The following is a 16,584-nucleotide window of genomic DNA, read 5'->3' on the forward strand; positions in this document are numbered from 1 at the left end:
GAGGGGGAGGGGGGGGTGGACAGAGTTGAAGAGGCAATTAATCACATTTACCTACCATATCACACACTTTTGCCAGTTATAGGGAGTTCAGGACAACAGTGTTGCTCTTCAAACCCTGGCTGGGGGGAATATTTTCCACTGGAGCCATTAAAAGAGTAGGGCCCAGCGCCACCCTCAGCATCCAGCCCTGGCTGCCCACCTTCGCTGCTTCCTTCAGTAAACACCACTAATTCACCAGCTTCTTTAGCAGCCTTTTTTTTCCTCTCCCAAGCAATCCTAAAAGCATTTTGGCACCAAAGATAAGGAAGGGGGAAACCCACCAAACCCAAAGTCTCCAGACAGCTCTCAGTCTGTGTCAAATACTCACTAAAATATCCAAGCAAAGACAAACCCAAGAAGCCTCGATACCCTGTGTTATCTTTGCAGGCTGGCTGCTGCCTTATCAGCTCCAACAGACACCAGCATTTAAGAAAAATTCAGTAGCCTTTGCATGGAAGCTGGTTCGTAAGAAACCATGCAGCCAGATTTCTGGGAGTCAGTGCGGGAGTAGAGGTGAGCGGGTAAGAGACAGCCTGAAAGTCTGCACCACCGTCTTGCCTTTCTCCATCAGGAAATAAGCTGCCATGTATGACTTAACTATTTTCCATAATTCACTCCTCACACTTCACACACATTGGACAGGCCAAGAGCTACAAGGGTGAATGATTACTCAAAATGCCACTTGCTTTCATTAGGGACCGATGGAATCCAGGAAAAGTCACCAGGACTTGGTAACAGGTTTTGAAGCGCATCAGAAATGGAAGAAGACATGGACACTGGCGTTAAGTACCACTGTCCTGACAGGGAAGGACAAATACAGGTTTTTTTTCCTTTTTCCCCACCATCACCTAAAACAAATATGATCCTTTTGGATAAACTCCACGGAAGACTTTGAATGGTAAGAAGCTTTTTTTCCATGAAAAGCAAAAGTCCTGTTTGCTCTTGCATGTAACTCAGCGTGCACAGACTTTGGCAGCCATCCTACACAGGAGCTGGACTTTCCCTTTGCAAGGGCGTGAGGGTCCCGCTCCTGAAAAAGTTATAAAATAGTTATAAACCACCTCTGCTTGACATGAATTGATGGGTAGAACGAGAGAGAAGAGCTGTCTCAAGGCCAAGGGCTGCTTTTCAGCCTCCCATTTGTAATGTGACAGAGGGAACAGCTAGGGGGAGGCAGTCTGCCTCTCGTCAACCCCAGAGGGAAGGACGGACAGACAGACAGACTCTCCCCAGGGAGCTGCCCTGGCATTATAAACGCCTCGGGTAGAGGGTGAACAGCTTTCTACCTCTGACCCGACCCTTTCTCCCCCAGAGAGCGCTCACAAATCTTCCTCAACAGCCAACAAAAATTGAAGTGACACAGCTGGGCCTCAAAAATGTCCTATTTTTCTCTTTTTTTTATTTTTAAGGTTTGCTCAAGATAGCATTTCAGGGGAGGCAGAGGAATGAAGGGAGCGTGGACAATGTCTGCATGACCAGGCTCAAGTCCTCACATGACAGCATTCTTAAGGGCACTGCCTGCCCCTAGCACCCAAAAAATTACAAGGAAGACTCAAAAATAACAGGACTAGTTTAGAGGATTCATGCAAAATTTGCTCCAGTTCCTTCTTTAATTCTCTTCTGATGTCTAAGCCAGCCAACAAGGTTGATGCATGCAACTCAGATTTTCTATCTATCCTTCAAATTATCAAGGCCGAAATCTTGTGGGTTAGTTTATCTTTTCTTCAACTCAATGCTATTACCAAATTTCCACAAGCCCAGAAAAATAATTTTAAAGGGGAAAAGCCCAGTGTCAGAATACTTGTGAAATCATCACTACCACTTCAACCTATGCTTAGGTCCTCCATATTTCAAATAAGCGTAACGGGTCCTCAGTGAGTGTTTCTTTGAATACAAAGCAACCCTCAGGTGCTTAAAAGTAAGTATATGCTTAAACACTGCGTAAAAAGGGTGTCTGAGATCAGAAACTTCTAGAGTTGCAAAAGTGCATCGAAATACTCAGGTTTGTACTTCCCCTCAAGTGTTGTGCTACATGGGTTTCAGTGGATTCAAACCAGGATGAATTTAAATAGATGTCATACACTCTTCTCCTTGTTTCATTTAATTTTAATTATTTCTTAATAGTTCTGCTGTTAGATTCTTTTTTTATATATATATTCTCAATTGAGGATGTTGGTTCTGCTTAGGGCTGCCTTGCCCCTTTTCCACTGAAACGCCCTTTCAACAACCACCACAAACCTTTCTAAATACAACGAAATCTTTTGGAAGAACCTCTTTTTCTGTGCCACTGTGAAAATTTGCCTTTCTCAACTCTCTTCCCCTCCTCCAGATTTCAGGTTGGCTTTTCTTTGCACTTTTCCAGGAAGGAACGGAGACCCATGGTGGGCTACAGCAGCATGCGTAGCAACACTTGCAAGAAAGCAGATCCTGATGTTAACATGTGTGAAGACACCTTGATAAATACCAACAACTCTTGAATAATCTTTCTAATATTTTTTTCCATTCAATGGCTTTTGATGGTTGTTTCCATCAAAAATAAGCTCAGCGTAATGCCTAACTCTCCCTAACGCTAATGCTGAAGTTTGGACCCAGCAGCGAGGGGATGACTGGGCTTGTGATTCACGCATGCAAACCACGTTGGGTGTGCAGAGCAAGCCCTTCAGCCCATGCACGAGCGATACCTTTGCACCTGTTTTGCTTTGGGCACTTGCCCAGGGTCTGGGCACAAGATTATCGGTCGTGTGGGTCTGTATTGTAGCAACAGCGAGAAATCTTTATCAGGGCAATGTCTGCTTTGCACCAAGCGCTGTAGGCAAATATGGGACCTCACCTTTCTCAGGTTTCTGTGGGAAAATAAAACTTGGCTGATCGATGGGACTGGTTTTTGCAGGGACCCTCTGTAAGAGTAAAGCATAAATTCTGCATACAAAGACCTGCTAGTACCTTGCAGTTAAAACTGTAGCTGTCTGTCTTTCATTCTGGGTTTGATAGCCCTTAACACAACAACAGGGCTTTAGTACAATTAAGACTTCCAGACACTAACCTCAATAGTAAAAAAAGAAATCACAGCAGCTCTAATAACAACTTTGCTTTATGCTGTGTTCATTGTATCAACCAAAACTGTTGCTCGTTTGCTGACCTGCTCTCCAAGAGCAATATTAAATATTTTACACCCTGCAGTCCTCCTCCAGCTCTGCCTTAATATCTCTGCCTTCTAGCAAAACATCCTCCAACACATGCCACAGAAATAGGGCCCTGCTCCGTTTTTAAGGCTGGGGTACTCATAGCAGAAAGCTCATTCCATTACTTCTGTGCATTTTTCATCTCCCTTAGACAAGTTACTGGGTTTGCTGGGGGTGTTTTTTGTTGGGTTTTTTTTTTTTTTGCATGTAGCAGAGTGTCACATTACTCTTGTGGAGGTAGAATCATGGAATGGTAAAAGGGAAAAGTGCCTGCAAGTACACAAACAAGAAGATCCAGGTCAAGAGGCTATTAAAATTCATTCAGTGGCATTCCTCTTTGCTGTTATTTTAATTAATGTCTGATAACTAAGCTGTTCTTTTTTAATACTACATTGCACATTATTTTCTTTCAAACACTTGTCTCAGTGGAAGTTTGATGCTGTTTTTCCTTCTGGAGAAAGAAACCCCAAAGATGTATTTTCAACCTCCCAGCACAGTGTTTCCCAGATATTTTGAATCAGGGACTGCTGCCAAGATTCACATTTTTCCACAGATCACCGCACACCCTCACACTCTCAGCAGAAAGCCATCGTGGAAGCACAGACACGGGGATGGACCCTGAAACAGTTCTTATTGCCCTGTTCTTGTTGCCCCTATTGCAGTCCGCGAGCTGGAATGGGAATCAGACCTTGCCCCTCTCACATTGTCCAGGCCTGAAGATCTAGCAGATTTTAAAAGATGATTAAAAAAACAAATACACATCCCTGGTGTCATGGGATAATTATGATTATTTAGTACCAAGTTCTGATTTCCCTGAAGGTGACAGAGTTTAGCCTTTCAACACAGAGCAACCCCAGCAGCCTTCACATGGGCTCCCCCTCTAACTACTGCATCAATGCACAAACGAAAGCCACATTTTCTCTGGGATGCAGGGTCATGGTTCTTCATGATAGGACAAGGGGTAATGGGTATAAATTGAAATCAGGGAGGTTTAGATTAGATATGAGGAAGAAAATAATCATGGAGAAGATGGTGAGGCACTGGAACAGGTTGCCCAGAGACGCTGTGGATGCCCCATCCCTGGAGGGGTTCAAGGCCAGGCTGGATGTGGCTTTGAGCAACCTGGTCTAGTGCAAGGTGTCCCTGCCCGTGGCAGGGGGGTTGGAACTAGACGGTCTTTAAGGTCCCTTCCAACCCAAACCAGTCTGTGATTCTATGATTCATGTTAGACACGCATCAATCATCCCCGCCCAGAATTCACCCACCGCCCCTCACAGGCCAACACCACCCCCTCCAGCAAACCCCAGGAATCGTTGTTAATGCAGCCCTGTGGCTTTACCTGTGTAGCCCACTGGCTCAGTTCCCCTGGAAAAATATTTTCACCCGCAGGGGAGTATTTTGCACAAGTTGTTTTCCCTGCCTTATTTTTGCAACCTCCTGAAGTGCTGTCAGTAGTCAGAAGCCTACAGAGAGATGAAGCCCAGGCTGGGGGGAAACCTGGCTGCCTTTCAGGCTCGGGCAACATACCACATTCACCTGGATAGCGGGGTCAGTGCACACTGTGCCCGGACAGGGGGGAACTCGATCACCAGCAGCGCTGGCTGCAGCCCGTCTTTGTTCCTGCTCATAGCAGGCAATGCCGTTCGGAGGGCCAGCTTCCCAGCATGTTCCTTCTCCCTCAGAAGCAAAAAAGCAGAGGATAGAAGAATGAAGATTCCCATTCCCCTATGAAGCACTCCGAATTTCAAGGGAACACTGAGACAGAAAATTGTCACGGTATCGATTGTGAAGGCGAATACCTCTCAGTGCAAACAGGTCAGAGATGTGCTACCCTCTGTCTGAGCTGAACGAAGAGCAAAAGTCAATGGATAATAATTACTGCCTGTTCAGAATGGCCCAAACCACTCCTGGATGAGAAGTTTCTACCAGGGTAATATATACTTTTTCCAATGGGATCCACCGAGGGAGGACCCAGGATCCAAATCTGACTTTTCCACTCTTCACATTCACTGCCCCCAGGTAATGCTACATTTTGCAGTCTGGACCCTGCTACATTTTACATTCCTTAAGGGTAATTTTATAAATGTTCACATAAATGCTCAGTCTTCCAAAGTACTGAGCTTTCCTGCCATAAGTGGGAATGGCAAGGACTTGCTGCCTGTGGTCACGCCACAACAGCCCATGTGCTCAGGTCATGCTCCTATAATAATTTAACTCAGCACATTTTTTCCAGATTGGCTTCTACCCACATTAGCTCCCCAAAACACCCAACAGCAAAGTCAAAGAGCTCTCACACTGGCACAAGGGAGTTACGAGCCTGGGAGCCGAGCAGGACAAGGACAGGATAATGGTGGGGTCAGGTTCAGCCATCTTCAGCTGCCATGACATCACACCTGAGAAGCATTTACTGCCAGGAGACTATTTGTGCCGCTAATAACCCAACTTAGCAGGGCAGAAATCAAATGCTTGACCTTTCCCAACATCATGTGAAGCGAATGCTCCATACGACATGTCTCCAGCATTATCTACCAGGCACAGGTGCGTGACTGCAATTAGAAATGACTGACATTTCATACATAACAGCACCTTTCAACCCCACTCAACCCATCCAAAAACATTTGAAGGCTCAGTTACCATCTTGTTCCTATGCAACCTCCCCAGCACCTTGCCAGCTCAGAAAGCACCAAATAATTCCCCCTGAAGTCTCACAGCTATTACTTGGAAATTAAATTGGAAGCCAAAACACCTCTCTGCACGCTGGTAGATCTTAAGCTCGGAGCTTGGTTTGTCCTGAGACCATTTCTCACCCCCACTCCTAAATCAACTTCCGCAGAGAACAATGCTGCTGGTTTGTGTCCACAACAGATTTTTATCCCCCCCACCTTCCAGCAGCTCATGCTGCCTGTACCTTCAAGGGGCAGTAGCTGCTAGAAGTGAATGGTTCCTTCTGGTTTCTGGGAATAAAAGGCTGCTCTCCATAATCAGGGTATTGTTCTGTCTAAATGGACCCAGACTCTGTAAACACACTCTTCTGCACAGCGCTGGGAGGGCGACTGGGAGCGTGTGTATACGTACATGCAGGGAATGTGTCTCCATCTAAAAAACAGTAAATTATGTTAATTCATTTCCTCTACCTAAACAGTGGTAATAAACTTTGGGAAAGGAGGAGGAAAAAGCAAACAAGAGTCAATTACAAAAAGGTGAGGGGGAGAAGTAACCAAATAACTCCACCAAATGTTTCCTTTGGGAAAGTACGTTGACATTGCAGCTCAGATGAACTCCACGCAGCCCTCCCTCCCTCCTGCTGGAGGTGTACATATGATCATAACAATTTCTTACTTTTTTTTCCTTTTTAAATACAATTACACTGCATTCGCAAGTTCAGTCTGGAGCTGGGAAATGAGCCCCCACCAGTGCCCTGATCCACAGCGAGTACATCCCAGGTGGCTTTGCTCCGCATGTGATGCAAGCACTCCAGCGACTGAAGCCAATACGAATAGTCAGAGCCTATTCGTAATTTTCTAACAGGAAAATAATTTCACTAAGCAAACGACCATGCTTTGACTCAAAACCCTGATTAGCACAGTTTGAAAACACGACAGCGTACTGTTCTGGGAATTAACTTGCTTGACCCCTAGTCTATAATGGCACTCAAATAATCTGTGAGTCAGACGAAGTTGAAAAACTCTTGGAAGACCACACTGAAAGAATTTACTGGATTTATTGGATTTTCTAGGATAAAAGAAGAATAAGCCTCAAACTCCACTTAGCTAGTCTGTGGTCTTCAGAAAGACAAGGTTTTTTTCCCAACACTATCTAGAAAAGGAATGCTGCCTATGCTGAGCAGCATTTTTTGGGTCTCTTCTTCACTGGAAACCCTCAATAAATAGTAATAATCATTATAAATATACCGGACTGCTACTGTGACTACTTTTGAGTAGCACCTTGCTGTTTTCTTCCTTGGGATCAGTGGTAAAACATGGGAAAAGGGGAGAGATTCACATCCCTGTGAATCTACAATCCTCCTCTCAACAGGACCCCTGAACCGAATTTCAAATTAAATATCCAAAGGCTACTTTACCAGTTGCAAAGAAAGACTACTCTGGTGTTTCCAATGAACTCCCAATGCCAGGATTAATCCTATATAAAGCATTGTCACAAAATACTGCCTGAAATCCTCCAAATCCTCTGGCCTACCCCTGTTTGAGCAAACAGGGAATTGGGAAAAGCATTCCATCTTAGCAATATAAGCAGGACCTTGGTCTAGTCTAGATAAAACTCTGACCCATCCCTACCTTATGGTTACTCCAGCCCCTGAGCAAAATGCTCTGACTAGCCTCTACCACATCTTTGTGTCTCTTTGTATCCCAAAAACAATAGATGTGTGCTGAGAGCAGTGGCAAACATTTTCAGATAACAAATCCAGTAATTAGAAATCAACTGTCCAAAGCCAGTTCGCTTGCATATGCAAATATCTCCCTAATAGGTTTACAATTCCTTGTCAATCAAACCTGTCAAGGAAAAGTAAACAACTGTCCCCACTATGACTAAGTTGAAAGCTTCACTCTCATTAGCCCTTAACAAAATTAACCCCGGCAATACTGCATTCCTGATTGGTTGTAAATACCAGGAGGAAGAAAGATACTCATCAGCTCTGATCTGTTAATCTGGTTTTATATTAAGTATTGCAGATCATGATGAACCTTCCCACGGCTTGGTGCCACACTGTACAGAACTGAAACACAACCTGGTCTTACAAGGCCCCAGTTTCTGTTCTCTGCTAGAATTACAAATTTAAATCCTACCCACAGCTACTCAGTCACAGCTCACCGAACCTAAAGGGACTCTCACCTTTGTAATGGAGTGCAATATGCAACCCTTAACATTAAAATATGAAATGACTTATCAGAGCACAGAACCTGATCTCCATATGTTGGTGGAGCAGGCAACCCTTCTCCCAGATTCCCCACTTTAAACTGCTCCAAAATACATTAAACACTTCCTAATATTATTTGCCTGTCTAAAGAGACACTGTAATTGCCATCAAAACGTTGTGCTAACCTGCAGAGCAACATGAAAGATTCTGATCCACACAGAAGGTGAGCAAGATGGCTGATAGCATCCCCTCTCAGAAGGGTATCCACAAGCAGAAGGAGTTTTAACCACCAGTTTTACATGGACTGGTCAATGCCAACCAAGCATTCTTCCTTCCACAGAGAGCCTGCAGTATCCCTGGGGAGATACGACACAATGTCCAGAGGTTTACCCTGTTATTCATTAACCCTTCCATCCTTGACATGCAGTTCATACACCTGTAGCTCAACTGACACTTGTCATTGCTTAACTAGTGTTAACAGATCTGTTTAGGCGAGAACAGCCGCTGAGAAAAATAGCTTCCTCAATTACTCCAACTCACACAAATCTATTAGTCAAGAAGAAGGAGGAAAAGTAACCAGTTCCCAGTGCTCCAGCATCTTCAACAGCCTAACTCCAGTAGTTTGCTTGTTCAGCTTTGGGAGGCTGAGTAACTGACCCTTCTCCCTCCTTTGACGTTGGTTTGGCCTCACCCCATCTACTTCTGCCTAGAAAAAGGAAGATGTAAACCCATACAAAGCAATAGTAAAATACTAGCCACCACAACAGAAGGTTTCTACTCATCACATGTTGGTGAAAAGCCAATTAAGCATCACACCTACACCTAATGATATGGGGGCACCTGGGAGGGAGGACACAGGTGAAAAGAGAAATACAGCACAGATTTGGAAAAGCTGCATCCCAACATCCTCTTCAAGAGCACACACGCTGCCCGCTCGAGATCTCTCCCAGGGCTTGGCTGCACCAGGCCTCAAGAGCAGCAGTACACTCATCTGGCCTAAATTTTCTCTTGGAGGTTGGCTAATGCTTAAATTTCCTTTCATGTCCTCCTCCAGCTTTTTCCCTCTCCTGAATACCTCATTCTGGGCAGAACTAGCAAGCCCACAATCATCATGAACAGTCTGTACAATGCCAGTACCAAACTCTTCAGTCATCAGTTCAATGAGCATGTGAGAGCAAACCAGCAAGGATAATATGAATTAAAAAAAATGCCTATTACACAAATTAAGTTCACATTTCTGCATTTGTTTGCTGTTCCTGTGTTTTTACCTAACATGCACAAATACTGACAGCTTCTAAAATATCCACCAAAGTTAACACCACCCAAGTGGTATCTAGGGTATGACACCTCTTGGCATTACCCACTTTTCAATCACTTGACAGGATACCCAAGATCGTGTAAATCTTTCATGAAATAAATTTACCAGACACAAGGAGAAATGATTTTGGGTCCCATCAAGCTAGAAGCCACTCATAGAGAAGCTGAGAATAGAGGAGCAGCAGTCTTGAGAGAAACATTAACCTGCTCTGAGAAGCCTCTGTTCCCAATTTACATTTTTCTTCCCTTAGTGAAGCTCAAAATTAAGTTTGAACACTTAATGGAAGAAGTAGCCTGGAGTTATTGGCTGAATTTCTTCCTGAAAATTGGAGTAGCTGGGATGAAATAAAAACGTTAGGTTATTCGCTGCACTGCTGGATAGCATGTTTCTACTGCGACACAATGGGGAGACTGTGTACTCAGGGCAACCAACCAAACTCCACGCAGCCCGTGTTTATTTGACTCGGAAGGGGGGGAAAAAAAAATAAAAGTCAGATATGTGAATGGATTCAGCAGCAAACTGCATATATTAACTTGTTAACACTCAGGCCAGTCTCCAGCTCCTCCACACCTAGCAATGCCACCCTTTCTTTGGGTTTAAACCCAAAGTCAAAGCCATGAATTTCCATGGTACTTTCAGCCCTGGCAGCGCGTGCTCCAGCCACCAGCCAGAGCTGGCAGGGGGGAGAAGCAACATGTTTCTAGAATAAAAAAAAAAAAATAATGAGTCCAAGCTTCCCAGAGAAGCAGGCCAATGGCAGGATCCAAAATACCACGCTTAGCCCACATGCCTTCTGCTGTCATATATGAGGGATCCATACAGAAGTCAATGTAACAGCTAATCTGTGTAAATCATCCATCATGGGTGGATCTAAAGCCCATGGGAGTGAGTAGGAGTCATGGCACCAACACTCACAGGCTCTGAATCAGGTCCTAACCTGTTAAAACTGGCATGGCCTGTATCTGCGTATCTCATATGACATCAGGGCAGCAGGATGAGATTTTTCAGGCTTACTTTTGGAAATATTTTTCTTTTACCTTAATACTATGGCTGCTATGAATGAGCACCAGACTCAATATGTTTGCATCAGACTGTAGTCTTTGCAAGTTTTACATTCACACTGGCTCTGCTCTTAAAAAAAGTCCCTTATATGACCAAAAATTTTCTACCGTGGTACAACAGATTAGGACAGGTCAACACAGCTAAATACATACGGTGATATTATTAGAGAAAGCTCCAAGTCAAGGCTGATTACAGAGAAAAAGAAAAGGAATAGAAATCCAAACGAAATGTTCAAGATCAAATGCATTTCAGCTTGAGCAGCCCACCAGAAAACACAGGGAAAGATAAGATGAAAGACAAACTCCTTGAAGTAAGACAAAATGAGTACATTAGTGAAAGAAAGGGGAGAAAAAGGGACAAAAGGAGCATTTCCACCATAATGCTAGGATACATTTGAAGAGACCCTTTGAGCAGCATGATTTTATAAGTCACCACAGACACAAGTAGGAGCTTGAAGACTCAGGAAAATCAGAAAGCTGCACTGGTTCCACTCCCACTGAATAAAGCTATGACTAAAGCCTGTTGGTTGGGTTTTTTAACTTCAAGCTAGGCACAAGAGGACCTCTGCATTATTGTTTTCCCCTTTTGGTGGAAATTTTTATCTCTTCCAATAAATAATCCCAAAATGGCCAGACAGTGACCATCTCTGCTGCATTCATGCTATTCCACGAGTATTCTGCCCCCAGAGGTACCAGCATCGCTCAGGGCGAGACAGCTGCTCGAAATGGAATTATCAGACAGGTCATTGGAAAAGATGAGCTCTATTAGCCAATTCATGCCAGACGACTAACTTCATTTTTAGTTAATAAATTAGTACCAGTGTTCTCAAACTTTGAAAAGCAGGTTCCTACTCACTAGCAAGTGTCACTTTGGCTTTTTTGTATTTGAATGACATTTTTTTCCTGTAATTTCTCAAGCACTACCTCACAGCACATGAAAGCTTCTTCTGCAGCTAAGAGTCAGACTTTGGAGTCTAGCCTTTGCTGTGTACAAGTTCATCACAGAAAAGACGCATGTTAATTTGCTGCTTGCGTCTTTTAATGAAGGTCAAAGAAACATAGGGACTTGGAAAACAAAGTTATAAAAACTTTAAGGAAAATCTAAATGTATTTGAGCAATTTGCCGAGTTTTGTAATATTCCTGATTTAAAAAAAAAACCAACCCTAATTTTCCAGTATGACGCACACTGTATTTTATGTTTAAACTCAGCCGCAATTTAAAGCGTCTGACAGCCTCAGAAGGAGGGAGGAACCGGGGTTTAAAAAAATAACCAGGATTTTCTTAGATTGCCATGTTGACTCTAGGTACAAGTCATGCTGACAGATTATTCATGAGCACACTCCCCAAGAGCACGATCCAAAAAATGCCCCAAACTTAAACCAGAAAGTGTACAGTGACTTACATAAAATCTGAATCGGGCTGTTAGATCTGAACATGCTTCTCGTTCACAAGTGAGAAATTACCTAATCGTTATATCTGGTAACAACCATTCAACAGGAATAGAGGAGTTAAACAGAAGCCAACAACCACCTCTCTTACCATATCATTATTTATCTTTTCCACATTTACTACCGTTCATTCTTATAAACCCCAAAGTTACAGAATGATAAATACATTAACCAGAATTAAGAACTCTCAAGAAACAAAAAGCCTTCTAGTGTCCTGTTCTCTTTTCTCCAGTATTCAACACAAATGGTACATTGCATTATTTCTCCATGAAACTGTTGAATTTTGCTGTGGCTCCATCAGCAAATTCCCTGTAAAGCAGGCATCAACCACACTTGCAAGCCAAGAGTCACACAGGAAAGTGCCAGAGCAGAAAGCAATTAAGGTCCCGTTCTTCTCCTCCCTACGCAATGCACCGAAAATGAAATCAACATCCAAACTAATTAGTTTCCAGCAGAATATCAGTTTACTCACTAAGAGGAGGGTTGTTACTGCTCTTACCAAAAACTTCTAAACATACCATATGAAATCTTGTTTAAGCCACGGGACCAAGCCAAGCACATCCCAACGTTACCGTATATGGTCACCAAAGCGAATACGATGGCAACTTGACAGATTTGGAACAAATATTGCGTTGTGTGTCACTGAGATAACATACGCAGGAAAATATCAGATTGTATTACCTGTATCCGACCGGAGGTGTGGAGTGGTAGGAGCTACATTGCTGCAGGACATAGTCACTAAAGGTTAGTGACCCAAGATGGCATTCGTCCCTGCGGAGGAGGGCCAGAACAGGACGCTGAGGACTTTTATGCCCAGTATAGGGCTGCTTGGAGAGAACAGGAATGGAGTGACATGAGGGACGACCAACGGACCTGCATTATTTTCCCAGGTTCAGGGCTGACACTCTCCAGTGCAGCTGGCACCAGGGCTAAAGCTGCTGCCCCAAGAAAGCATAGTCCCTCTCAGAAAACCACAGCACACAGGTTTTGTTCTCAAAAAGTGGATTTTGTGCACATGGAATTTCTTGTCTTTACCCAAAAGGGAAAGAAGGGGCTTGGATATTTACCAAAATAGCTCCTGAGGAATATTTTTTTGGTACAGGCTCCCTTCAAGAGATCCTTAGCCTGGAATAGGATTGGACGCTGAGGGACTTATTCGAGACTAAGTTTTTGGAAGGGTTATTCCACTGCATTTGCAGGTGTAGACAAGCCCTTAGCCAAAGTCTTTAAATTTCAGCCCCAAAAGCATTGGTTTAAACTTAGCCAGAGATACCTCATCCTTCATCCCTCCAGACACAGCGAGTTCTGCACCTGGACCTCTAACAGCAAACCTTTTCTCTGCTTTGCACAGATACTTTCAATGTATTGCCTCTTGCTTAAGAGTTTATCTTGGTTTCCTAAGATAACCCCTTTTTTGCAGTGTTTCCTACATGGGCGATGTGACACATTGGGTCACAAGAAGGGACAGAGCCAGTAGGCACAGCTCCAAACCCAAAAAAAGGTCCCTATTTACCATAGGGGAAAAAAAGTAGTTGCTGCATTAGCCAAATCACTCATCCCTGCGGGGCACCTCGCCTTTAAAAGGCACCATCTACATAAAGATGTAAAAATAATACAAGGTAACATTTAACGCAAGATTGCGACTGAGCAGTCGACTGTCAGGAAATACCAAAGCTGGAGCGCGTGGGCAACTTAACTCTGCCCCCTTGTGCAAATGCACTATGGCACAGCCCTTCCTCGAACATGGGGCACGCAACCAGCTGGCTCCAAACGAACATCCTAATTCTAGTTTAAGCTACTTTTGCCTAATAGGAGTAGAAGGGAAGGAACAGCACTGTCACACTGAGCCTCCTCAGCCACCTTCCTCTCTTGATTGCAAGGCAGCAAGCACCTATTTAACTTCCGACATCTCAGATTAGGAGGTGTTGGCACACTTGAGGCCATATACGTCTAATTTGCAATCAGGATATAGATACTAAATGATATTTGGCAAAAAAAAAAACCAAAAAAGCCCTTCTTCCTCCAGAGAAAAGCCTTGTGACCACAGGTTGAGATTTGGCCAATGGACTGTCTCTAAAACCCAAGCGACTGAAACAGGTAACATTTATGCATCTCCAGCCACCGAATCCACCGCATGATACATTCGGAAAAAATCCGCAGGCACGTTAACAACTAGGCACATTTTTCCAGGAATCTGAAATTACCCCAATGTAAACATCTAATAACCGGGGATATTCAACAGCAAAAATAAGGTTTCAATGTGCTGGAGAGTGTCTCACCTCTGCTCACTTCCAAGTTTGATCTTTCATCTACATCCTTCGCTATCAAGAATGCTCTCAACTTCAAGAGGTGTAAAGCTCAATTTAAATGTTAGGTGTTTGCCTTTTTTTTCTCCAGCAATGACATCTTTTTCTTCTTCACTATCCCTGCCTTGATAGCAGCACATGAACAAATGACATTTTTCACAGGTTTGGCCCTAGTTTTTTTTAAATTCTACGTCATTTTAAATAACGAGGACCATCTCTCCATCCACTTGCAGGATGGATTTTTCCAGCTCTAACGAGAGTTCAAATAACCCAATTACCAATTTGATCCTATCAAAGTTACATTAAAGAGACCTTTCCATAGGGAAAATGATGATGTCCTGAAATTACTGCAGTTAATTTTCTGTCACTTCTTCACACGACAACAGCCCACAGCACTTCATTTTCCATGGGCAATAAAAGAGTACAAGCAAGACAAGTGCAATCCAAATTTAAACAGGGTCAGCCAGTAAAGCAGCCAATACTTGGCTCAAAACAGAGACAAAAATCTTTTTGTCTTCTCCTGCCCACTTCAGATCTTTTCCGGAACTCCAACAACTTCTCAGGTCCATTGCAATAATATACATCCATGAGGTCATCTTAATTCATACACTGCTGCCCAGTGCCTACCACTTAAACTGAGTCTCCATTGTAAACCTTGCCTGGAATTCAGACTTGCAGCCTATATAATGTTTTCTTTTTCATTCAGCTTCCAGCCGAATCATTTTATAGTACTTTTGCCTCCATAAAATATTTTCTTGGGAGCCAATGCCAAGAAGGGAAAAGCAGCAGCACACTAACCAAACCTTGGGGTTTTAGACTAATGCTCCCCCTTTCCTTTCCCACCCTCTCCCCCAAGGTTTATCTTTGGCCAGTTACGGCCCAAGCGAAGGGCAAGTTTAAACGTTTTAACTCGCAACTCCATGCCTCTGGGTGATTTAAAGGTCTTTCAACAGTTCATGCAACTCTGATACTGTTGGGAATTGCAGCTGGAGCAATCTGCATCCTTAAGCCATACCCCCATTCTCCTGGAACAATGCAGCCCTTCCTTCGTGACCAGAGCCGGGGGAGCTGAAAGCATGGTTTCCTATTCAGGCTTTCCAAGGACAGCACCCACCAAGGTACAACACTGGTGAGAGGGGAGGTACAACACATCTCCTTCCACTCTGACCCCAGAGCTTCGCTTAAAGCACCTTCCCATAAAGAAACATATTTTTTCCCACCGTCCCCATCACTCCCAGGTCAACGTATTTCAATTTGCCTCTGGTAGGGTAACCTGTTTATGGAAATCTGATCAACTGCTGAAGCCCCAGCGTTAAAATATGCTCTCGCTGTTAGGAACTGTCATTTGTCTGTCACCGAGGAAGTTAATGGATGTGTTTGTTTAGTTTGCTGGTGGGAATATAGAGGGCAGAGGCTGGAGGGATTACAGGAGGGGAGAGGTATTTCTGATCCACAGAGGAATGCGGTCGCTTTTCTTTAAAATTGTCTGTGTGTTTTACACACGCACGACAAAAGCCCCTGGAAGTTCACCTGCGCCTACAAGACCTCAGCAAACCCAGGGCAAGCGCTCTCCATCCAACCCGACGGCCCCGAAAGGCACAGGTGAGGAGGCGCGCAGGCGGGCACGAACCCGCGGCCCCGCGCAGATAAGCGACGGGCAGGGGACGCGCTCTACGCGGCTGCGCTGCGAGGTCCCTCCGAGGGCACCGCGGGTGCCGGCGGAGCAGGAGCCCAGCGGGGCAGAGGGCAGGGGGCGAGTCGCAGAGCTTTTGCGGCGAGCGCGGTCTCCTTACCTCTCGCCGAGTCCGAAAACGCAATTATCCCGGCAAAAAGGAGCGCCAGCTGCAATTCCATTTTGAAAATCAGATCCCCGCGTATCGTACAGGCTACCGTCCTCTCAGACCTGGAGGCAGGAAAAAGGAGAGCAAAATAATTACTGGGGAAACATACACACACCAACCACAACTTTACAGGGGTTTTAAAACCTATCGCAAAGGCTTAGGAGCAGAAACAGCAAATGAAAGAGCAACGTACTTGTAATTCATTCCTTGGCGCTCAGCAAGTACAACTTTGCCCTCCTCTCTGCTTTAGCCTGATATAAATCAAGAACCCACTGAGGCCAGCAAGCTCCTCTAAGTTTACGGTTAATGCATAATTCTTTGGTATCCTGTACAGAACCAGTCTGGAAGGCAAACAGAACACGAGCAAGTGGCCATAAAACAAGATTTCGGGTTAACAATTTGTGGAGGAACTTGGAGAAGGGGGAGGAGGAATGTTACCTCTCCCATCAGCAGCCCGGAAAACTTCGCGCGGCTGCTCCACTGCCCCTCGGACGGGCTGGGCTCTGGGTACG

General features: G+C 44.4%; 1 protein-coding gene across 1 annotated transcript in view; it reads right to left on the reverse strand.

Annotated features, from left to right (window-relative positions):
* The window catches only part of FGFRL1 (fibroblast growth factor receptor-like 1), a gene marked incomplete at its 5' end in the record, with an annotated part of 171,833 nt that extends 155,699 nt beyond the window's left edge, over nucleotides 1-16,134 (reverse strand). The window contains one exon of the mRNA XM_010161052.1: nucleotides 16,025-16,134. Within this exon, the coding sequence (XP_010159354.1) occupies nucleotides 16,025-16,134 (110 nt within the window). The remainder of the gene's footprint in view (nucleotides 1-16,024) is intronic.
* Between the last annotated feature and the right edge of the window lie 450 nt (nucleotides 16,135-16,584).

The sequence above is a fragment of the Eurypyga helias genome, unplaced genomic scaffold (genome assembly GCF_000690775.1).
Source record: "Eurypyga helias isolate BGI_N326 unplaced genomic scaffold, ASM69077v1 scaffold5611, whole genome shotgun sequence".
In the NCBI taxonomy this organism is placed as follows: domain Eukaryota; kingdom Metazoa; phylum Chordata; class Aves; order Eurypygiformes; family Eurypygidae; genus Eurypyga; species Eurypyga helias.